This window comes from Sapajus apella, unplaced genomic scaffold (genome assembly GCF_009761245.1).
Source record: "Sapajus apella isolate SASKATOON/1434 unplaced genomic scaffold, GSC_monkey_1.0 scaffold63, whole genome shotgun sequence".
In the NCBI taxonomy this organism is placed as follows: Eukaryota; Metazoa; Chordata; class Mammalia; order Primates; family Cebidae; genus Sapajus; species Sapajus apella.
The window spans coordinates 7,094,640-7,120,054 of record NW_022437003.1 but is presented as its reverse complement, the minus strand read 5'-3'; the positions used below and the strand labels follow the sequence as shown (position 1 = coordinate 7,120,054).

Sequence of the window (25,415 nt, the reverse complement as noted above, 5' to 3'; positions counted from 1 at the left end):
ACCTCCTGGGCTCAAGTAATTCTCTTGCCTCAGCCTCCTGGGTAGCTGGGACTACAGGTGCTCACCACGATGCCTCGCTAATTTCATGGCTTATTTTTTTCCACGGTTACTGGGCTACAGGTGGTATTTGGTTACATGACTTAGTTCTTTAGCGGTGACTTGTGAGATTTTTGGTGCACCCATCACCCAAGCGGTATACACTGTACCCTATTTGTATTCTTTTATCTCTTGTCCCCTTCCCACTTTCCCCCAAATCCCCAAAGTCCATTGTGTCATTCTTAGGCCTTTCCATCCTCATAGCTTAGCTTCCACATATCAGTGAGAACATACGATGTTTGGTTTTCCATTCCTGAGTTACTTCACTTACAAATATAGTCTTTAATCTCATACAGGTCGCTGCAAATGCCATTAATTCATTATAGCTGAGTAGTATTCCATCATGTAAATACACCACAGTTTCTTTATCCACTTGTCGTCTGATGGGCATTTGGGGTGGTTCCACGATTTTGCAATTGTGAATTGTGCCACTATAAACATGCATATGCAAGTATCTTTTCGTATAATGACTTCTTTTCCTCTGGGTAGATACCCAGGAGTGAGACTGCTGGATCAAATGGTAGCTCTACTTTTAGTTCTTTAAGGAATCTCCACACTATTTTCCATAGTGGTTGTACTCGTTTACATTCCCACCAGCAGTGTAGAAGCATTCCCTGTTCACCGTATCCACACCAACATCTACCGGTATTGAATCATTCTTACTTTCTGTATAGGTATTGAATGCCTACCATATACCAGGAATGGCTGGTGCTTCTTGGTGCTTTCTCTGTAAGGACTCCCATCTAACTGCTGTTTTTCTTTTCTTTTTTTTGAGATGGAGTCTCACTCTGTCGCCTAGGCTGGAGTACAGTGGTGTGATCTTGGTGGCTCACTGCAGCCTCCACCTCCTGGGTTCAAGTGATTCTCTTGCCTCAGCCTGCCAGGTCGCTGGGACTAAAGGTGTGCACCACTATGTCCAGGTAATTTTTTTTTATTTTTAGTAGAGATAGGGTCTCACCATGTTGGCCAGGCTGGTCTCGAACTCTCAACCTCAAATGATCTGCCTGCCTCAACCTCCCAAAGCACTGAGATTACAGGTGTAAGTCACTGTGCCTGGCCTTAACTGGTGTTTTTCATACCCATTACCACTACTTGTGTTCCAGCTGTTATTATCAAATATGTAGAGCAATGTTCCCCAAAGCGTGCTCTAAAGAACCATAGTTTCATGACACAGTTCATGAAAAAAGATTAAATCATGTTGGAAGTGGTGTACATTTTATCCTATTTGAGATTTTCAATGCAATTCTCAATATTAAAGGCTCTGAAAAGTGTGCTGGTAAAGAAAACTGGTTTGCTTTTTTTTTTTTTTTTTTCCTGAGACGAAGTCTCACTCTTTTGCCCAGACTGGAGTGCAGTGGTGCGATCTCAGTTTACTGCAACCTCCACCTCCCAGGTTCAAGCGATTCTCCTCTGTCAGCCTCCCAGGCAGCTGGGACTACAGGCACAAGTCAACACATTCAGCTACAAGTGTGTATTTTTAGTAGAGACGGGGTTTCACCATGTTAGCCAGGATAGTCTCAATCTCCTGACCACCTGCCTTGACCTCGCTGGGATTACAGGTGTGAGCCAACACACCTGGCCAAGAAACCTATTTAATTGTTTAACATTTTATTTTCCCAATTCATTTGGTGATGAGACCGTTTTTGGAGTAACACCTATTAACGTGCCTGGGAACTACTACTTCTCAGCATATCCCTTAGCAAACGCAGCCCAAGTGACTCAGTAGTTACCTTCTTGGGATCATTGCTATTGCCTTTATCTCTTGCAGTCTAAATAGTAAATTACAATACCCTGTGGGCAGGATCCTTTAATGCTTAATCACTTTCAAGAGATCTGAAGGACTGAGCATACAGAAGCCATGCTCTTTGGCCTGGCATTTGAGACTGGCCACAATAGGCCCTCCCAGCCTATTAACCTCGAATTCCTCATGCTCCAGTGGAAGTTGTCCTTACTTCAGAATTACTAAGTATAATTTCACCTTTGTCCTTGTTCTCTCCTTCATTTGCACCCTTCGAAATACTTCATACCACTTAAGGCCTAGTTTGATGTATTTTTCCTCCCAGAAGCATTCTTTGGTTAAATCCAAAGGAATTATCTTTCCTTTCTCTGAAACCTTACAACACTGTTTAGTCCTTTTTGATGGCTCTTATCTCAATTATTTGATTTTTCATGTATCATGTATATGATCTGTGTGTGAGACAGTCTTCCTTCCTTCTTCCTTCCTTCCTTCCTTCCTTCCTTCCTTCCCTTCCACCCATCCATCCATCTTTCCTTTCCCTGAAACCTTACAACACTGTTTAGTCCTTTTTTATGGCTGTCTCAATTATTTTATTTTTCATTTATCATGTATATGATCTGTATGTGTGAGAGAGACTGACTGACTGACTACCTGCCTGCCTTCCTTCCTTCCTTCCTTCCTCCCTTCCTTCCTGTCATTCCTTCCTGTCATTCCTTTAGAGACAGGGTCTCCCTCTGTTGGCCAGACTGGAGTGCACTGGCACTACCACAGCTCACTGCAGCCTCAGTTAGCTCAGTTGATCCTATCACCTCAGCCTCCTGAGTAGCTAGTACTACAGGCACATGACACCATGCCCTACTAATTTTTGTGCTTTATGTAGAGATGGGGCTTCGCCATGTTGCCCAGGCTGGTATTGAACTCCTGGGTTCCCACCCACCTTGGCTTCCCAAAGTGCTGGGATTATAGGCATGAGCCACTCTGCCTGGCCTGTATATGTTTTATCTCCACTTGCAGACTAAGTTCCCTGAAAGCAGGATCCATATCAAATTCATCTTTGGAGCCTGCAGTGTTCACAGTAGTCACTTCATAATTATTTATTAAATGATTAATGACATTAAGATCTTGCAAGGAAGCAGGAACTTTTTTACATTATAAGAGACTTATAAGTTGTATGCAATACTCTCTCTCGCCAAAAAAAAAAAAAAAAAAAAAAAGACTAAGTTATGTTCTGAATAGTTTCAGCACTATATATATTTTATTTTAATGCTTTTAAAACTGATTCAGGTATATATGATGTACTCAACTTACATCATCAACCCCAAATCCAAATTTGATTTTATGACTTAAGCAAACATTCACTCTGGTCTTATAATAACCAAGTTTCGAATGAACAGTTATGAAACAATAGTTTCAGCCAACAGAATGTGGAATATTTACTGCATTCAAGGGTTCTTCCAATGCCTCTAGAGACCGACCACACAGACGTAATCCAGTTAATCTTTCTGCCTCTGGGCAGGACTGAACTTCAACACTTCTAAGAGATGAAGATCTATCTTGTTTTTAAACATTTCCAGAAAAGGAGATTCCACAAACTCCCTTTAATGGCATCTCATAATACTTAACTTTTATTTCCAGGACATTTTCCTTTTCTTTTGATCTAAGTCAACTCTCCTTACTTTAAACAGCCAATAGCGCTTATTTTTCTTTCTTTCTTTCTTTCTTTTCTTTTTGAAGTATTTTTACTGCTCTCCTTCTTATATTCCAGGCACTGTGCCCAAGCCTGATGCATGGTGAATTTCAGCTACATGCATCATCCTAAATATTAAGAAAAAAAAATCCCGCCACCAAGAACTTTTGCCTTTCAACCTCATTCTGTGCTCCTTTCAATAACTTCTGGTTTCTGCACTAAAAATAATTTGCAGTCATTATTTATGGAGCATGACCTAGAAACAGGCCCTAGTAGTAGTCACCTAATTCATTAATTCGCTTATCCATTCACAAATATTTATGGAGTACCTATTGTGTGCTAAGCACTGGAATTAAAGCAGTGAATAAACATGCAAAGACCCCTGGAGCTCATGAGTGTCCTACTACTTGCATTATCTGTCATAATATTTATATTAATCATGTCCCTCCTGAAGCTCCCAGTGGGGTAAAGGGAGAGAAGCAATACACACGCAAACAATAAACACATATGGCGCCAGGAGGTAATCAGTGACACAAAAATGTAACAGCATGAAGGTGTTGGAGAGAACTTGAGCAGGTCCTATGAAAGCTGGCGGGAAAGCATGACAGCCAGAGGGAATAGCAGGTGCAAAGGCACTGGGGCAGAGGGCGCCTGTGTGTTCAAGGACTGTGTTTTGAACACAGTTATTGTTATACATAATGGAATAATCATCTATTCACTTCTTCAGCTATTGCTATATGTAGTGCAATAATCACTTATTTTCTACATGTTAATTTTTCATGCCTATCTCTAACTTTTGTTTTAAATAACATTTTTTTTTTCCTTTATTGAGACAGGGTCTTGTTGAGTTGCCCAAGCTGGTCTTGAACTGGTGGGCTCAAGCCATCCTCCTGCCTTGGCTTCCCAAAGTGTGGTATTACAGGCATGAGCCACTGCATCTAGCCTCAAACTTAACAGTTTGCTATTCTTCAAATAAGGTTAGAAAGCTAGAGATTTATATTCATAGTAATGCTACTTGAAATAAAATGAAATCTACCCCAAATTTTGAAGGTCTACCTGTCAGTAGGAATTATTCCAAATTCTGTGAAAATTTCTAACAATCAAAGAGTGAATCATTTAAAGTTGTTTTTGCTAATAAAAGGGTACCTGAGACAATTTTTATTTTAAGCATTTGCCCCCTAGAATTCAGACAAATATTAAAACCCTGCAGAGGAAAAAAGAATTCTGACAGTACTGATAGGTACGACTGTTCTTTGCTTGCCAAATAGCAGCCCTTTGAACTGCATTATGTCTTGAATTTCAAAATCTTTGGTCACAGGCTTTTTAGAATGGTGATCCCTTAAATCAGTCATGGAGCACATGTTGTTATTTTACTTAACATTTACTAGGAAGAAAGCTGAAGTCCAGAAATCTGAATGATTTCCCTAAAACTCAAAGCAAGTGAATGGAAAAATTCTCGTTATATTTTCTTCTCAGCTAGGAGTGATCTCCCAATCTCCTTTCCCTCCTATGAAATTTTACAGCAGTTTGAGCTCCCATGACACTATTCACATATGATCCTATTTTATGCCTTGGTTCTTCTGTGTGGGTCTTACTTCCAACTCTAAATGATGAGCTCTACGGCAGCAGGGACTGTGTTCCTTGCACCCCATAGTGCTGGTTTCAGTATCTCATACAGGGCAGCCACTGTATGTAATGTTTTTTCAATTAATAAACATATTACCAGGGGAAGGAGTTGCAACGCAGACAAGAGCATGGAGGAGGTGTAGGAACTAATACGAATAAGCAGAGGTCCAAGCTGCGGGATATGTTTTTAGATGTTTCATTACTTTCACATGCATGGTTTGGGGGAACTTGGATCCTTCAATAGTCAAACATGGGTTGGGTCACCAGATGAGCACTAGGATCCCCTTCAGTGTCATTATTCCATGGTTCAGATGGATAAACAATCAAGGTCATATCATGCACAATTTGTAGTCTTCACAGAAATTAGAATATTTATTTGACTTGTCACTAGAAAAGCTATGACTGTTACTAGGCAGTTTTAAAGATGTTTAAAATAATTCCTTTGTCATGTCCTTGACATTTTCCTTGCAATCTCTTGTTAGTTCCATAACTATTTATGAATGATTACCCTTCCTTTCATGCCAACATGTAATTATAATTTAATAACACAAGGTTTGTTACAAAAGGAGACATGGTTTTCTTAGGTCTTACAGTAGCTTTGATTTTCTAATACGAAATACATTGACATTTCAAAAGGGAGAAAACCAATTTCTCTACACTTATTCCTTAGAAATTATTTTGGTTTTTTTCTAACTTTTCAAAAACTTTATTTTAGAGAGATGGTCTTGCTCTGTCACCTAGGCTGGAATGTAGTAGCATGGTCACAGGTCACTGGGGCCTGAATCTCCCAAGAGCAGCTGGGACTACAGGTGCATGCTACCACACCCAGCTGATTTTTATTTTTTGTAGAGATAGGGGGTTGCTATGTTGCCCAAGCTAGTCTTGAATTCCTGGCCTCTACTGATCTTCCTACCTCAGCTTCCCAAAGTGCTGGGATTACAGTTATGAGCCACCATGTCTGGTCAGAAACTGATGGCTATGGAGAAAAAGTCTTATTTTTTTCAAACCCACCATATTATACTAGAAAAATTTTATTTAAGACTTCTAATCATTTCATTAGAACTCCTAACTGCTTATTTCTTCTATTCATTACGAAGTCACCAGGTCGCCAGTATTTTAGCTGGAGTGTAAAAGACAGAGAACTTTCTATTTTATTTTTTTAAAGAGAAAAGGTCTTGCTCTGTTGTCCAGGCCAAAGTGCAGTAGGGCAATCATAGCTCACTGTAACCTCAAACTCCTGGGCTCAAGCAGCCTCCCAAGGACCTACGACTACAGGCACATGTCACCACATTTGTCTAATTTTTTTTGTTGCTGTTGTTGCAAAGATGGGATCTTGCAACGTTGCCCAAGTTAGTACCAACTCCTGACCCCAAGCAATTCTCCCACCTCAGCCTCCCAAAGTGCTGAGCCACGGTGCCTGGCCTAGTAGACTTCTTAATGCATACAGCTGAGCAAAACAATAAAATGCAAACCAAGTATAAATTTTTTATTTTATCAATAACAATCAACATTGTGAGAACATTTTTTGGTAAAGGCATTTATACCTTTTCAACTAAAAAAAAGAGCCAAAAGCATGGATGTTTTCTAGTGACTTTTAAAATCTGAAAGCTATTGCCTTCACTGTTTTCAACAAAATTTAACTCCACCTTCTCAGAATCCCACTCCTTTCTCTTCATTTGCCCCTTAGAAAACTCAAGCCAGCATTTAATTCCCTGCAGCTTGCAGTACATCTGCTCCACCTTTATCAGCCTCTTAAAAATGTTAGCTTTGCAGTTTTGTGAAACCACTGAACATCTAATAAAGTTATTAAAGCTGTTTTTAATAAGGCAAATGTGTTGAATGATATATATTCTGAGGCAATGAAGTTCCAGGACTTATGAATAGGATGTAGCATAGTCAAACTCCACTCTTATCTAAAAGTCATCTCTGATGGCATTTCAGCAAAATTCAATTTACAGTTAAAAAAATTCAGTTTACAGTAGCTCACGTCTGTATTCCCAGCACTTTGGGAGGCGGGCAGATTACCTGAGGTCAGGAGTTTGAGACCAGCCTGGCCAACATGGTGAAACCCTATCTCTACTAAAAACACAAATATTCGCTCGTTATGGTGGAATGTGCCTCTAATCTCAGCTACTTGGGAGGCTGAGGCATGAAAACTGCTTGAACCTGGGAGACAGAGGTTGTAGTGAGCTGAGATTGTGCCACTGCACTCCAGCCTGGGCAACAGAGCAAGACTCTGTCTCAACAAACAAACAAACAAACAAACAAAAAAAAAAAAAAGAAGAGATCTTCTATGTTCCTTGGAGAACCGGAAGGCAACCATGTTTTAAGACATGTAATCTGTAATCATTTTTCTGATCCATAAAAAGCAGATGTGCAGGTGCTTACAACTGCATTACCTCTGTATCCTTTCATTTGTCCTTTCAAGTTGTGTGCTTTCACTAATGTTCTCCAACTGCAAAGTGGTCAATTCAGAAAGCAATAAACTAATGCCCACTTGTCACCTTTTTCACTTTTAGGTGCTGTAGGGAACTCAGATATGTACTAGGCATGTTTGTGTCCTCTTGCTTACAATCTAGTTAAAAAGGCAAAACATAAAACAAGTATTCTTTTTTTCTAAAAAGCACATTTTTTTCCTAAAATCATTTTAATACCTCTCAGAAACTCCCCTCAGATGCAGTGATTAATCAAATCCTTATTATGTCAAGATAATTCAAATTTTTGTAAAGAAATATTTCTGGACATACACATCTGATTTTTGCAAAGTGAGCCAAAACCTACCTCTTTCAATTTGTTTCCTTTTAATGTCATCTCAAATGTCACTCCCTTATGAATTTTTTTTTTTTAAGATGGATCCTTGCTCTGTCGCCCAGGCTGGAGTGCAGTGGCATGATCTCAGCTCAATGCAACCTCCACCTCCCAGGTTCAAGTGATTCCCTTACCTCAGCCTCCTGAGTAGCTGGGACTACAGGTGCCCGCCACCACGCCCAGCTAATATTTGTATTTCTAGTAGAGATGGGGTTTGATCATATTGGCCGTGCTGTTCTTGAACTTCTGACTCCAAGTGATCCACCCGCCTAGGCCTCCCAAAGTGCTGGGATTATAGGCATGAGCCATCACACCTGGCCTCCTTATAAAACTTTTAAGGATACTATTTCTCATTATTCTGAATTTTCATATCTGTCTAATCAGATTCTGTATGTGTGTGCATACATGTGTACATCTATTTATATAGGATTCCCTTTGTTCTGCTACAATATTAATTCTTAAAGGACAAAGCCTTGGTTTCCCTAATCTTTTCATTTCCAAACAAAAATACTCAGAGAATTTGCATTTTAAAGCAACTTTTGCTTGGCATGGTGGTTCATGCCTACAATCCCAGTGCTGTGGGAGGCTGAGGCTGAAGGATCGCTTGAAGCCAAGAGTTCAAGACCAGCCTGGGCAACATAGTCTCTACAGAAAATAACATTAGCCAGGAGCAGTGCCTTGTGCCTGTAGTCCCAGACACTCAGGAGGCTGAAGCAAGAGGATTGCTTGAGCCCAGAAATTTAAGACTGCAGTGAGCTGTGATCAAGCCATTGTACTCCAGCCTGGGTAACAGAGCAAGACTGTCTCTAAACAATAAAATAAAAAGAATTCTAAAAAAATCATGCAACTTCCTGATGAATTACCTTTTAGTTAAACAATCATGCAAATCTTTGTTTTCACATGCGATGGCTGCTTAAAATAGCACAGACCAGTCAGTGTAAACCCTTCAGTGGCACAGCCAAGAAAGCAGCACCCCAATGATACTTTTCCAAAGCCTCCATTTTTACTTCAATTGTCACAGTAACAGACTCATGTCACTCTACAGGTATCATTTTTTGTCTTTACTGGATTCCCACTCCTTTCCCAAAAAGATATAAGCAAAGCCCCTATTCATCTGTATATTAAGTCAATGGTAAGCCACTTCTCAGCTCTGAGAGATTCCACCTGTGACCAAATCTTTCAGGTATAATGAACACGGTGAGACGTCTAGGGAAAAGAAAAAGGAAGGGGAGAGCCAGGTGCAGTGGTATGCAACTGTAGTCTCAGCTGCTTGGGAGGCTGAGGTGGAAGGATCACTTTAGCCCAAGAGTTCGAGGCTGCAATGAGCTATGATCACACCTTTGAATAGCCTCTGCACTCCAGCCTGGGCAACCTAGTAAGACCTCACTGCTAAAAGGAAATAATTAATAATAATAATAACAAAAAAAAAAAAAAAAAAAAAAAGAAAAGGGAATGTAGAACTGTAAGGGAATTCTCCTTCCCGTAATTCTCTCCCTTTCCTCATCTTGCCTCCTTGCCCACTGAACCACAACGCAAGACCTGCTCAAATGTCACCTCCTCCAGTATTTTCTCAACTTCCTCCCTATAATTATTCCCTCCTCTGTGCTGTCTTAGCCAACAGCTCTCCCTCTCTAACACACACTCATCTACTTAAGCAACTGCACATTTACATTAAATTAGTGTTGTGGGAACATAAGCAGAATACAGGTAGCACTTGGCACGCAGTGTAACTCAGTCTGTGGCAGCTACTGTTACCAATATTATCATTATCTACTGATGGACTTCTCCGTCCCATTAATAGCACAGCTATCACTATGTTGTTATGTACCTACAACACTATGTTGTTATATTAGGCGACAACCTAAATACTTTATATTCTCATCAACTGGGAGGTTTTCTGAGCCAGGGACTGTGCTAACTCATTTCTTTATTCCCTCTAGGTACAGGATAGTGTAGCTAGGTACTTGTATTTGCTGAATTAAATAGAGAGAGAAGTGAAAAGGCAAAAAAGGCCATGTGTGGGGGAGTTGGTAGAGACTGTTTGGTTCTGTGTCAAAAATGTCAATGCGAAACACACTACTTCCTAGCGCTCAAATCTAAAATCAAAAGGGCTTCCCTTGGGGAAAAAAGTCTGCTCTATGTGGACTTGCTTTGCTTTGTATGAAGGAGTGTGTCCTCTCCTCTATACTGCCTTCTTCCTCTCTTTGTACAATTAATTCGCTGTTCACATCTGCAGACCCAGCTGCCATTAACAGCCTGTTCTGCCACTATCTACTCTGAAAATTGAGCCCCAGATCTTTCTGAAAAGCCTCATTTCTCCAGTTTTAGGAACATTAGCCTGTCAATGTCCTGTTTTGTGGTTACTTTTCAACTTTGTCGATTTGAAAGGCTATAATTAATATGAAAGTGACACTTCAAATTTGTTCACATTTCACCACACCATGTTATGAGCACTAAGCCATACCAAATAAAGTTCTAGATTTCATTTCATGTTGAAATTTTTCTTTTAATGCCAAGTTTCAACACTTTTGTCTTTTTCCTAATATCTAAGATGTGAAAATTCATTAAAAAAAGGGGGAAGAGTTAAACTTCATCCATCTCAGAGAAACTGGACTGAAATTGAAAGGAAAATGCAGCACCGAGAGCCTGTGCAATCACAGAACTGCCTTCACTACTGCTTTTCCAAAAGCAGCTCTGCCAGCAGGAACTCCAGCCTGAATCTGAACACAACTCCTAAGGAATGCTAGAGTCATCACCCTTACTACTGGTGAGTTTTATTGACAGGTCTACCTTCCCATTTAAACATCTGTCAAGTAACAGTTGTCTTTTGGCAATGTAATTAATCATTTCCTTTACATATGCCCATGTATACATACTAAATAATGTCTTGTATTACACAGTCAACACTGACAGTGAAGATGTGAAAGCCTCTTAAAGATTCAAAGCCAAAAGCATTTGCTGCACATCTACAGGGCACTGTCCCTGATGTCAGGGAATTCACAGTCTGTTCTAGGAAGCAACTGTCTGTGGAAAATACTACTCCACATTGCAGTTCAAATTTCTATGGATGCATGGAGAAGGTATTTCTACAAAGAGCTGATTCATGCTTTCATTCATTTAATCAACAAATTTGAAAACAGGAAATCATCCTCTCAAAAGCCAGACCAATATTATAACAGCACAGAGCTTCCATTTAACACCGTACACATATAAACTAGTGGTGCATAAGCAATGAAGCACTAACTCAATTCTAACTCTTTCAAATACTCTACTCATTTCATGTTTAATCCTTTATTGTTCATTTTCAAAATCCACATCACTGGTTGCTGAGGGATGGGGGTGGGAGTGTCACAAATACAGAATATGTGGTATTTCCAGTTCTTTCACATCCTGATCATTTCTCAAAAAACCCAGCCACCCAAATAACTTCTCCAACAGCACATTCAAGGTGTTGTAGATATTTTCAAACACAGAATATTTCTTCTTCAATAAAAACAATCCAAAAGATAGGTTGCAAATGTCTAAGCATCTGTTATCAGATCCTATCTGCTATCTCTGATAAATGACTATCGTTATTCACAAAAAAACACAAAAAAATAAAACATAGATTAAATGTAAGTCATGCTAACATCACCTACCATGAGCAATCTCTGGGTCTGGCTTAGAACTTCCAGACCAAGACCTAATTTGTGTGCCTACCTCTCCAGTCCCCTCTGCCTCAATGCACCATGCCAGGTGCATCCAGCCACAGAGAGGAGAATGCTGGGCTGACTCCACAGCCCCAGGTCATCAAAGCTAAAGGACATGAGGCAGCCCAGGGGTTGCAAACATTCACTCTCAGTTAAGTCATGCTGGAAAAGACTGATAAAGAGTTCCCCCTTCTGGGGCTTACTCAGGCCACGTGGAATCCAAGAGACTCCCTGGTCCAGAAGCCTTTCACTGTTCTGGACAGGGAGATGGATCAGCAACAAGAAACAAGGGACGTAGATATCCTTTCTTCCTGGGGCCCACATTCCACGTGACCTGGTACTCCGCTGGGGGCACTGTAGACATCTAAAGGCACAGAGTTACAGTGAGAACATCTGGTTCTGAACAAAGCTGGGCAGAAGGAAAGGGGAGAGAGTAGAACCTATAAAAATTTCAAGTTAGAAAAACACAGCACTTTGCTTGAACCCGGGAGGTGGAGGTTGCCCAATGGCCGAGACCACGCCATTGCACTCCAGCCTAAGCAACGAGGGTGACACTCTGTCTCAAAACAACAAAAACAACAACAACCATAACCACAATCACAGCACTATGTTTCTGAGGACGTTTTTGTTGTTGAAAAGAGAAAAAAAAAGGCCTTGGGAAATTTTTAGAAATGTGATTTATAATGACAAAATGTGGTATATTGTATTACTGTTCCAAACGACTCCCGGCCCTCCTGGTAAGGGAATTACACATCCCTGCCTACCGCCACATCACATGAAATGCCTGTAGTAGGAAGGAATATAATTTCTGACCCTGCTGACATCAGGCTTGGCTGTGTGACTTGCTTTGGCCAATTAAGTGTGAACAAAGTGACATATGCCAGTCTGGGCAACAGCTTTAAGGAGGCACTGCACGGTTCTCTTTCTTTTGTTCTACTCTGCCACAGTATTAGCAAGTCCCAGATAGTGGTTATTCCTTCAATCTTGAAGTCATACGGTACAGGGCCACAGGAAACCTCAGCTGACATGTAACATCAGAGAGGTATTTTTGTTATTTCTAGCCATTGAACATTTAAGGTTGTTACTGCTGCACCACGGAGGATAAGCAGGCTGCACAAAGCAGTTTCTTTAAGATGAACCTAGATTATTATCCACCCTACAATCTATACTCATCAATTATCTTCTATCCTGTAGTTGTATGAATTTCTTGCAAGTACAGTTCTGATCATGTAGCTTTTCTATACAAAGATCCTAAATGATCTTCACAGCCTACCAGATTAAGTTCAGACTCCCAACCCTCTGTAAACTACACACTCTCGCAGTTTTTTAAAACACAATCTTCCTTTCATGAACTCTATACTCTAACCAGGGTGTGCAACCCATTTCTTAATATATCAATTACTTTGTTTGTCTTCCTTTACACTTTACGTACTTTACTTTTTTTTTTTTTTTGGAGTCTCGCTCTTGTTGCCCAGGCTGGAGTGTGGTGGCAGGATCTAGGCTCACTGCAACCTCTGTCTCCCAGGTTCAAGCAATTCTTCTGCCTCAGCCTCCTGAGTAGCTGGGATTACAGGCACTCACCACCATGCCTGGCTAACTTTTTTTTGTATTTTTAATAACGATGGGGTTCCACCATGTTGGCCAGGCTGGTCTCGAACTCCTGATCTGAGGTGATCCATCCACCTCAGCCTCCCAAAGTGCTGGGAGTGCAGGTGTGAGCTATTGGGCCCGGCTCCTATATCTTGATTCTTATCCTAAATTTCTGCCCTTTGAAAACCTATCCATACCTGCAGGCCTCCTGAAGCTCCATGTTTAGCTATGAAGACTTCTTCCTCTGAAGACACAAGACACAAAGTACTGAAGGAGTGAATGATGATGTTACCATAATCTATTTTCCATTACTTACAGTATATCTAATCTTCCTCATCCCATTATGAATTCTAGAAAACAATAACTACTAGTTGTAATCACTCTTGAGCCCCACAAACTCCTTGTACAAAACTCTTCACAGAAAGTTTTCATTTAATGTTTGCTGAATTAACACATTCTGAATGGATAAGTAAAAATAATTCCTAGGAGAAACGCATACCAAAAAGGTTATGCTGTCACTGAGTTCACACAGCTGCAGCACTCTCGGACCCAGATATAAAAGCAAAAGTGTAAAAGATCAAGGTAGGTCTGCTGCATTTGACTGGGTAATGAAATAAGCAAAAGCCTTAGGAAGCATACTGAAAGGTGTTCAGTAATAAGCCATGTGTTTGATCTAAAACAGAGCTGTCCAATAGGAATACAATGCTAGCCACATAAATAATTTAAAATGTTTTTGTAGAGACACTGAAAAGTAAAAAGAAGCCCTCATGCCTGTAATCCCAGCACTCTGGGAGGCCAAAGCAGGCAGATCACTTAAGGCCAGGAGTTCGAGAACAGCTTGGCCAATATTGTGAAACTCTGTCTCTACTGAAAAATACAAAAATTTAGCTGTGCATGGTGGTACATGCCTGTAGTCCCAGCTACTTGGGAGGCTGAGGTGGGAGAATTGCTTGAACCCAGGAGGTGGAGGTTGCAGTGAGCTGAGCTTGCGCCACTGCACTCCAGCCTGGGTGACAGAATAAGATACTGTCTCAAAAAAAAAAAAAAAAAAAAAAAAAGTAAAAAGAGATGAAATAATTTAACAACATATTTAACCCAATATATAAACAATATCTCACATTATTTTTCTTTCTTGTACCAAGCCTTCTAAATCTAGCTATATTTGCACTTACAATACATCTCAAGGGACAATGGCCACATAGCACACGCTCATAAACCACTTATGGCTAAATGGCTACTGTATAGAATGTACAGGTGTAGAACTCACCTCACAGAACTTTCATCCTGTGAATTTCATAAATATTTTGCTTCTTGTGGTCTTTAATACAATTAATTTTATATTACATTGTGCACAAACCAATCATCCCTTGGAATATGTGGGGACCCCCATGTATACCAAAATCCACAGGCTCCAGTCTTACTCTGTTCGTCCCCTGGAACCTACATATATGAAAAGCTGGTCCTCTGTATACATGGGTTTCACGTCCCGAGAATACTCTATTTTTGATCTGTATTTGGTTGAAAAAAATCTGTGCATAAGTGGACCTGGGCAGTTCAAACCTGTGTTGTTCAGGGGTCAACTCTATTCCCCTCCCCCATCCCCATTAGAATGCTAGGACTGGGTCTGACTTGTGCAGCAGCTATCCACTGCCCAGAATAACTATTTGCTAAATCGAATCAACCAGGCTTCTCTGATGCTTTTGCTGATTACTTATGCCCAAATCTCACCGTTTTAAATAAAATTTTATTCTTACATAATCATCATTAAAAGCACCTTTCCCTTTCCCATTTTCTTTCAACATTTACATAGTTTATATGAGGAAAGGCCTGTGTCTACTTAGTATCCGTCTTTATTTGATTCTATTGTGTCATTTATTTGATTTCAAGGTGATTTTTATGCTTTCCAGATGTGCCTTATGGCATGCATATATGCACTGTTTCTTTTAATATGATTCAGCTTTAATTTTATTTTGAAAATTTCATGACATGTCTTAGGAACAATCAACAGTATATCCAGCAAATATGTAACTACTAGGCTAAATATAACCACTAGAAAGTGACAAGAATATTCCTATGTACAAAGCAATAGTGATTTTAAAAAATGTTTTTGTGTCTCTTTTTCATTTCAGTGCTTTTCCTCCACTAAGCAGGCATATGTGGAGCTTCACACTATTTCACTGATATTTTTCTGTGGGGAAATACTTAAATATACTATAAGACTGATTGTTCTGAAACTGTGGAGACCAGGAAAAGGGAAGTAAAAGTTAGATAAAGAGCATTCATATGTTCCAGCAGAGACCAATTTTAGGGATTATATCTACATTGACAATTGCTCACGGAGAATCTCCTGATTCCCTAGATTTGGCCAGAATGCCACTGCCAATACTCTTCTAATATTATGTATTTCCTCTTTATTAATAGATCTCATATTACTTGTTCAATGCATGCCTTCCTTGCTAAAGTTGAAACTCTTAGTGCCAAGGAAAATGTCCTCAATCAGCATAAAGCATGAAGCAGCATTTTAGTGGGTTTCCATAATCCACAAGCTAAGATGGATTGTTCTTCATAACCCCGGGGGAAAGTAAGCTTTATCTTTTCTGGATTCCATACCGTCACCCAACTTGTCTTAGATTCCAACCATACAGCTTGTGTAGGGAAAGCCTGTTCGAATCCTTTCTCAAGAACCACAACCATCAGTAATCACTGGCCAGAAGCTGGTCAAATTTCTCATTCCTTTTGCTGCTAAGTGTCCCTCTGATACTCAACAAAATGCTCACCGGTAACAAAATCAATCTTCAGTTATTCAGGGGCTGGTCATTCAGATTCCTTACTTCTCATATTCCCCCACTTCCCTCTTCTAACTATTCTTTAACTTCTGGGCTTCTCACTGGTAAAGATGCCATCAAAGTTTGGCCAGAGCAGATGGGATAAAAACTAACTAGAGGCCCTTGTGATGGGCTAGGAACTCCAATGAGGCATATAAAGTTGGTAGAATGCTGAATCTCTATTTAAAACTTAGTGATAAAAACTATTCTTAGTGGGGCACAGAAAAAGACAGTTTGTCCAATCAGTAATCACAGTTACCAACTGCTATCCTATGATGTCACCATGTTTGTTCCTCTACTTTCCAGAGTGTTGATACTGTGCAGTTCCAGCTCTTCCATTCACTCAATCTGTGAGTTAGTACACAGTTTCATTTCTCTGAGTCTCATTTCATCATCAAAAAAACAGAAACAATAACCTGACAGGTTTGCTTTGAAGATTACAGCATTCATTCCGGAATGAAATAACGTGTGAAAGTGCTTTGTCAACATAGAGTGACACTCTAATTTTATGTAATACTAATATTGTTTGTTCATGATATGAGTTTTAAATTAGGATGCTGTTTTTAGTTCTCAGTGAGACAGATGTTCTACATGGGTTCCAGTGATGAGTTAAATCCTGGATTTTTGCACACTAAGCCAGTATGCATGCCAAATTTCATATTAGTGCTTACCTTGGGAGGTTTCCTTAATGATGGAAAAACATTCAGCAGCAGGGATACAGAGGATTGTCAACACAGCAGCCACATCAGAGGGAAACAATGAAAGAGAAAAAACACAAGGTAAATTCAGCATGTTGATAACGTGATCTGAAAGATCTTCTTCTTCATGAAGATCAGAAGCCAAATTCAAACACATTACTGACTGAAGTGATCAACTCAATATTTGTTCAAAAACATGGCATGGGCATAATGAATTTCTCTCTTTGTTGCATAGAATGGATTCAGTCATTCAGATATTTTTAATGATTTTTTTTTAAATGCCAATGGAAGAGCATCATGATAAAGAAAGATGCCACAATCCTTACTGCATGTGATCAAATATTTTTACATCAATTTCTATACTTAAATTCTTCTTAAATTTTTGTTAAAATATATGCATATTTTCCTTTGATAAATACATATATTCTAATATATGAGAGTTATTCTCATTTAAAAACCATGGTTTTAAATAGCTCATAAATTTTAACACTGAATAGACATTTAAAAGCAAGTTTCCATTTTCTCCCCACCATCAACCACACATGCACTTGTTAAAAGGTTTGTTTTTACAAGTTAGTTACTTCAGAAAGGACTGAAATTGCACCTGGAAAAAAAACTCTGAAAAGGAAATAGTTTTCTTTTCTTTTTTTCTCCAGAGATGGGGTCTCACTCTGTTGTCCAGGATGGAGTGCAGTGGTGCGATCATGGCTCACTGCAACCTTGAACTCCTGGGCTCAACTGATCCTCCTACCTCTGCGTCCCGAATAATTTGGACTACAGGTGTGTGCCACCACATCTGGGTAATTTTTTACTTTCTTAAGAGACATAATATTAAGAGTTTCTCACCATGTTGACCCAGGATGGTCTCAAACTCCTGACCTCAGGCAATCCCCCCACCTCAGCCTCCTAAAGTGCTGGGATTACAGCTGTGAACCACTGCGTTTGGCTATGAAACAATTTTCAAGGCAAAAAAAATTAGGTTGACTTGCTTTGTGAATTCTTTCCTCATGTACAAAATTAAGGAGCTCAATTATGATTTCTAAGGTATGCAATCCTATGACAATTCTTGGCCTTACTGATAGTTATTCTTGATCAACCTCTGATATCCTCAATTCATAAACTATAAAATTACTGTGAAAAAGAAATGGGGGCATTTACTCCACGGCTTTAATCCTTCTTCATAGGAAACAGAATCATGGGGGTAAGAAAATAGATTTTCCGGGGCAAAGGGCATGGAAAGGTACAGGCAAAAACAGCAGGATGTCTTTTCTCCATCACTGGCTGTGACACTCCTTACAGAGTTCTGAGAGACTAGAACATAACCAAGAGCTCAGTAGTAGGGCAAAGAATGTCCAATCACATGCATAATTCTACACTTTTGAGTGCAGGGAAGAAAAATCATATCATTCCTATAATGATGAAGTTGAAACATCATTTTCTTGAAATTCCACAAATTAGCTGAAAGGAAATTCGCCCTTATGTTGTTCCCTCAGACAGGCACAATGGGAATGTGATTTTTGTCTTCAGGTTTTAGAGGGGAACTAGAATAACTGCTATCTCTGGCTGCCATCAAGCAAGTCTCAACATATTTGTATATCTACCCTTTAAAAAAAGAAAAACATTTATAGAGGCTATAAATAAAAATGCACAAGTGTTTTTAATTCTAAGCAAGTCATGGATTTCCATTCTGTACAAAAAACGAGATTTCAGCCATGAAAATTTCCTTAAGTGGAACACTATTCAGGAAGGCCTCAGTTCTAAGTAGGTAGAACAATAATAAAACTTATGAACCACATTTTTGACTAAGCCTTCTCATTTTGCTTGCTTTATTCTTTAAAAGCCATGTAAATCTCTGTTTTATTTAACAAAGGAAAGAAATGTCACTTGGGTTACAATAAGGCCATTATATGAAACAGCATGAACCAAAAGCAATTAAATATAGATTTCTCATTTATGTTACGATGAATCCAGTAACCCAACGGGGCTGGGGCAGACTAGGAGAACCCCAGTAAGCTCTCTGAAGTTCTCAGATGCACCCTTGACATCACAGCCACAGCACAATAATCACCACCAGCGGCAAAGAACCAGTGATGGCTGCTAGCCTGCAGTACATCCACCTTCTTAGCTGTCAATAACAATATTATGCTTTCTTCATTGACATTGCAAGAAGGTTTTCTTCATTCTTCTTAGAAAACCAATCCTATTTCAGCATTTTAAGCACTTTAAAAGTCTGTCTTTCTCACTTAGAAGATAGCCCACTACATGGGAATACCAGTATAATTCTGCTACCTTCTTTTGTGTTTCTGAGTCAAGATTGCTTGTTAAGGATAAATGAAGGCTGGGCAAAAAAGAAAAAAGGGAAGCCACAAAGCTCATCTGCTACTACCCGAACTTACTCATCATTCGGTTTAGAACAAGGATCCCTGCTGTAGAAGAAAAAGTAAATCCTGTAGTGCATTACAACTGTACTTTTGATAAACCTTTCTTGAGGTGTGAATGAGGTGATGGGCTGCTCACTCATCCTAATTCAGACTCAAGGTTATTGCCCCAAACTCCAGGGACTGTATGTCATTCTTTGGTAGTTGTGAAGAAAAATGTTTCCAGTATCAGTAATACTGACACTATAATCAAATATAGTATGCTACCCTTGCTACCCTTTGGTCGGTGGGGTGGGGGTGGGGGAATCATTTCATATTACAATGTAAAAATAAAATATTTCACATACATATGAAATCTTTACCTTCATCCTTTTCATATATATAAACTATTAAAATAAATTTAACAGGCTGAGATGACTTCAAGGTCCTGGGTTTCTACATAAGCAAAACAAAACTTAAACTCAGCCAATCACCAGCAGCCAACGGAGCATTAGTTATATAATCAAGAATTTTCCCCTGGGACAGTACAAATAACACAACTGCTCAGACTTTAACCCATCAAATAATTTATTTGCCTTCCTTCTGAGTTCACCCTACAAAAGCTTTCCCTTCATGCTCCTTCAGTGGAGCCCTAAACTCCTTCCAGTTTAGAGCTGCCCAATTCATGAATCACTATTTGCACAAATAAATTCCTTAAAATTTTAATGTGCAAAGTTCATTTTTTAACAATATGAAAAAAATGAAATGAGAATGAATAATATAAACACCTATCCGATTCAACATAAACCATAGTAAACACATAATTTAAAAATTTGGGCTGGGCATGATGGCATGTGCCTGTAATCCCAGCTACTAGGGAGGCTGAGGCATGAGAATCGCTAGAACCTAGGAGGCAGAGATTGCAATGAGCCGAGCTCATGCCACTGCACTCCAGCCTGGGTGACAGAGCAAGACTCCACCACACACACACACAAAAAAAATTATAGCTTTTTGTTGGTTGTATCAATCAAGGCCGTGACTCGACTAGTCAAGTACATACGGCATACCTGTGTGGCTTCATTACGGAAAGAGGCAATGATTTTGCTCAGTAAATATCTAGGGAGCTAAAAAGGACATCCCTTCGAACAGACCTAACTGACCCCAACACATAGGTGTGGTTGCTGACTGCTTAGAAAACAGCATTTCATTGACACTTGCCTGAAGGTGTATTTATTTCTAACCACTCTCCGATGTTCATCCTCCCCTTCATTCTCCAAACCAGCCTTGTTTTTAATCATGTGGACTTCTCTAAGTATTCAAGTATTAGTTCTTTTGTATATTCCAAAGAAATACACTAAATACAATTTGACATTTTAGAAGACATTCTAGGTCCCAGGTTTTGGAGAGAAAGTAAGGAGGGGCAGTTCTTACTTTCTACATTGATCGCAGTTCTATTTTTGCAAAACACTGCAGCTCCTCTTCCCTCCCAGCACAAGCAGGTTGATCTCTTCCAGGTCACCCACAGCATGAGTTTTTACAACACAACTCATGCAGTTTATGTGCCTTTATCCCACTTTGTCTTTCCCCTCTGCCTGACCATACCTGCCCACTCTTGAAGACACAGTTCAAGGCTCAACTCTCTCAATTCCTCAGCAGGCCTTTGAGACGACCTTGGCCTTCACTACTTCTAATAACCCAAGATTCGTAGGGTCGACAAAACAGCTTAGCACTTACTGGCACACGAAAAGTTCTGTTGCCTTCAGTAACTTTGTCTGCATTTGAGTCTCATATATCTTTAAGATTTAAACCCCTTGAAAACAGAGGCCAGGTCACATGGTATAAAATCCCTGTCCCCAATCCCATCTATTCATGTAGGGCTGAGTACAGTGTAAGAACTCAGAAATAATTTTTTTATATTAGTGAGTTAAACATAATCCAGTTGTGAGGATTTACCGAAATCACTACCACAATCCTGCAATGTTGAAGCCAGACTATCTGCATTTAATAACAGTGAAGATTTCAGAGACTGTCAGAAAATGCAGAATATTTCTGATGACTTACTCAAAAATAATTATTTCTCTAGACTAGCATTTCACAAGCATAGAAGTTGAATGGGATGTTAACAAAGGTCAAGCCCTTAAAAAGCTTCTGATGTCAACCAAATCGAGAAATGCTGCTGAACGCAGTTAAATATGGGTTTCTTTTTTTTTTTGGAGGGGGCAGTAAATATGGGTTTCTTTATGGCAGTACTTGTCACAGACTTAGACATGCTAATATATGTTGTTACTGTCGTTGCATATTCAATGCAACACTTCAACAACGCTTCAACAACGCATTACCCGAGCTTATTTGATCACAGAATTTTTTTGGAAGAGCATATTTTGGGGAAAACATATCAATGATTTTGATAAACAAAAAGGTATTTGAAAGGATGCAATGGGATTTCCATATTGCAACAAATCTAGCAGCTCAATGATCTCAGGTACTAACATAGTATGGCTAAAATTTGAGATGAACAAAAAAGGTTGCTACTAAAAATATACATAATTGTCAGAGAAAAATAAGTTTTAAATGACTTTTGAAATATATACCTATGTAAGTGCTTTAAGAGGTACAAACAAAACGGCACAAGAACTCACCGAACAAACCTGAATGCAGGCATGGGGATGTGGTGCTCAAGAAGAGAGAGGATCTAGAAAGGGTCTTCAAGGACAGGGAGGTCTCTGACAGGAGGGGATGTGGGTGGGCCATTTCCAACAGAGGTGACTCTGTTAGCAAAAGTACTTGAATGAAAATATTCTAGGTATCTTGGCAAGGGTTCAATTTGATGAGATTAGACAGTATATATGGGTGGGGGACACACTAGAAAACAGTACAGTAGGCCAGGCGGCGTGGCTCACTCCTATAATCCCAGTAATTTGGGAGGGCAAGGTAGGAGGATCACTTGAGTCCAGGAGTTTAAGGCCACTCTAGGCAACACAGTAAGACCCCATCTTTACAAAAAATAAAAAACTAGTTGGGCCTGGTGGCACATGCTTGTAATCTCAGCTACGTGGGAACCTGAGGCAGAAGAATCTCACGAGCCCAGGAGGAGGTGGTTATAGTGAGCCATAATCATGCTACCACACTCCAGCCTGGGTGGCAGAGTGAGACTCTGTCTCAAAATAGATTAATAAAAATAAAGAAAAAGAGGCCAGGTGTAATGGCTCATGCCTGTAATCCCAGCACTTTGGAAGGCCAAGGTGGGTGGACCACTTGAGGTCAGGAGTTCAAGACCACCTGGCCAGCATGGTGAAGCCCCATCTCTACGAAAAATATAAAAATTAGCCAGGTGTTGTGGCACAAGCCTGTAATCCTTGCTACTCAGGAGGCTGAGACAGGAGAATCATTTGAACCTGGAAGGCGGAGGTTGCAGTGGGTTGAGATTGTGCCACTGCACTCCAGCCTGGGCAACAGAGTGAGACTTTGACTTAAAAAAAGAAAACAGTAAAGATAAATTGGACCTATACTGGAAAAGGTCTTGAAAGGAGAAGTCTGTACTTAATTCAGCAGGTAGTAAACACCTGGAAAGTTCAACAAGGAGAAGTAAAATAAAGGAGGATAAATAGCCTATTGCAACAAAACAATAAAAATCCTAAACAGCCGAATTTCTTTCCCTACACTTCACTCTGAAAGATGTCTGGGTCAAGGAGTCCTCTGACCACTGTTTATAGCATATTGACTATAATTAACTACTTAGAAGTTTGGTGGCCAAAGGTTCTGATATACAATGCCCTATGCCAGTCAGTGCTCTGAGAGACGTGTGTGATCAGAGAAGCATCTTCCAAATCAGAAATTTCTCTTTCATGTATTAAACTATTTTACTGGTTAATTGTTGGAAATGGTTGCAGCCTAGATCTGAAAGATATACAGTTAAATGGAATTTGCCTTCTGGAAATTAGTCTATGGATATATTCCTTATTATAAAGCCTCTGACTGTCAAGTTCAACTTGGAGAACTAAACACGTCATCGAAATCTTCTAAGTCAAACTTGCCAAACCCGTGGGCCACAGGCTGCATGGGGCCAGGACGGCTTTCGACGGAGGCCAACGCAAATTCAAAAACTTTCTTAAAACATTATGAGATTCTTTTGCAATCTTTTTTTAGCTTATTAGCTAAAATTAGTATTACTGTATTTTGTGTGTGACTCAAGACAATTCTTCTTCTTCCAATGTGGCCCAGGGAAGTCAAAACATCAGACACCCCTGTTGTAAGTATTCTCCTAATCAGCAAGTATTTATTGAGTACTAACTCCAACAATGCATATTATGAGTGCTTTGAGGGAATATTTAGAGGAATTAGGCATGGTCTCTGACATCTGGAAGCTTAAAAGTATGCAAGAGAGATAGATACATACATGAATAACTAACATTAAGCGGATGGTGATAAGTGTCACAACAGGGACAGGAATGAAGAGCTATGTTCAGTCAGCAAACATTTCACATGCACCATTTACCACTTTGTTGGGGTACAAAAATAATTTAAGTCTTTTTGTCCTTTAAACAAGAAATTCATTTTTCACACACACATCACAATACAATATGAAGTGCACAGCAGCTCTCCAAAAGAGTGGGGGATTCAATGGGCAAAGGGGGAATTTTCTGGGAGGAGAAACGCCTGGAGCAGAATTTAGGAGGACTTAATGGGAATTCACCACGCTGACAAGCCAAAGAAATGTTATCCCAAAAGGGGGAATCATCTGTGCAAAAAGCACCAGAGAACACAGCTCATTTGAGGGCCACAGACTCGTGGGATTGTTCCGTCGTCAAGCTCAGCAGTTAGACTACAGTCAGCACAGAAGGTGGGAGTACAGGGATGAGGTTTCGTGGGACAGTGGGTACCATTTTCAACCAGGACTTATTACTTGTAGTTCAGAGATAAGTTTATATACTTGTATATCCATAATCTAACATTACCTACGTGGAAAAAATATAGCAAGTGTTTGTGTGAATTATAAAAAGCAGAAAGGGTTACATATGCATCTGGATGAGCCTTTGAAACCTATCACAAGAAGAATGCAAATGCCAAAACCTTGAAGTTCCAAGACAAAAGGCTGGTTTGAACACTTTGAAATACAGAGTCATCAGATGATCAAACCTATAATCACTATAGCCAAACTTTCTGAACATGTGAAGAAGCTGATTCATTTGAGAGACGTGCCACCAACTTTGTTTTGGAAGAATACTGGATAGGTCATCCAAAATCTACTAAATTTAAGATATATGCTTAATGTCATTTTCTAATTGTTTTTCTCCTAACCCTTTATTTCCTCTAAGACTTTGATCTCACTACCCGTGGCCCTTTTCTTTTCTTTCTTTCTCCTTTTTTTTTTTTTGAGGAGGTCTTGCTCTGCCTCCTAGGCTAAAGTACAATGATGTGATGACAGCTCATTGCAGCCTCAACCTCCTGGGCTCAAGAGATCCTTCCATCTCAGCCTCCCAAGTAGCTGGGACTATAGGTATGCCCTACCACATCTGGCTAATTTTTGTATTTTTCTGTCAAGACAGAATTGGCATATTGTCCAGGCTGGTCTTGAACTTATGGGCTCAAGCAATCCTCCTGCCTTGGCCTCTCAAACTGACGCTGAGATTACAATCATTAGCTACTATTCCCAGGTGCTGTGGTGCTTTACAAGAACACAATCCTTACAGTTGGCAAGGGGCAGCAACAGCTCCATGAGAAGACCTGGTAGGGCAAGAATTAGGTAGAGAAGGAAGTAAAGTCAGGAGGATGACAGACTGGGAGAAAAACAGCAGAGGTAAGAAACTCATGGTCTGGATACAATTCAAGTGTAAAGATGCAGAGGTGCTGGGTGAGATAAGATGCTACACTCGACAAGTGAAACCTAACATTTCAGAGGTAGCACATTTCAGGATAGTAAACTCTAACCTGGTCATATAGTATGTCTGAAATGGAATAGATGATCATTACTTTAATTAATAGCTAACACTTATTGAGTTCCAATTATATACCAGATAGGTTTCTGTTACTACTATCTGCTTTAACTCACTTAACATATTTAACAACATATTAATGATTTCAGAGAGTACATAAAAACTCCGTTACCATTTTTCAAACGAAAAATACTGAGGAACAAGGTATAAGGAACAAGAGATCGCATGACTTTCACAAGATCATAGTTAACTGGCACCAGCACCAGGATTCAAACCCAGGCAGTCTCTGGCTGGAGCACACCGTACTCTTTAACTGCTACTGTATATTGCCGCTTTCGCACCTAAGATTTGGTGAGAACTCTTTTGGC

At 39.7% G+C, this 25,415-nt stretch overlaps 1 protein-coding gene across 13 annotated transcripts in view; it reads right to left on the bottom strand.

The window, feature by feature from the left end:
• The window catches only part of KIF13A (kinesin family member 13A), a 225,525-nt gene that overhangs the window by 121,344 nt on the left and 78,766 nt on the right, over positions 1 to 25,415 (bottom strand). For all 13 annotated transcript variants that reach the window (XM_032247635.1, XM_032247644.1, XM_032247634.1 and 10 more), the window contains exon 3: positions 16,731 to 16,743. In XM_032247635.1, the coding sequence (XP_032103526.1) occupies positions 16,731 to 16,743 (13 nt within the window). The remainder of the gene's footprint in view (positions 1 to 16,730; positions 16,744 to 25,415) is intronic.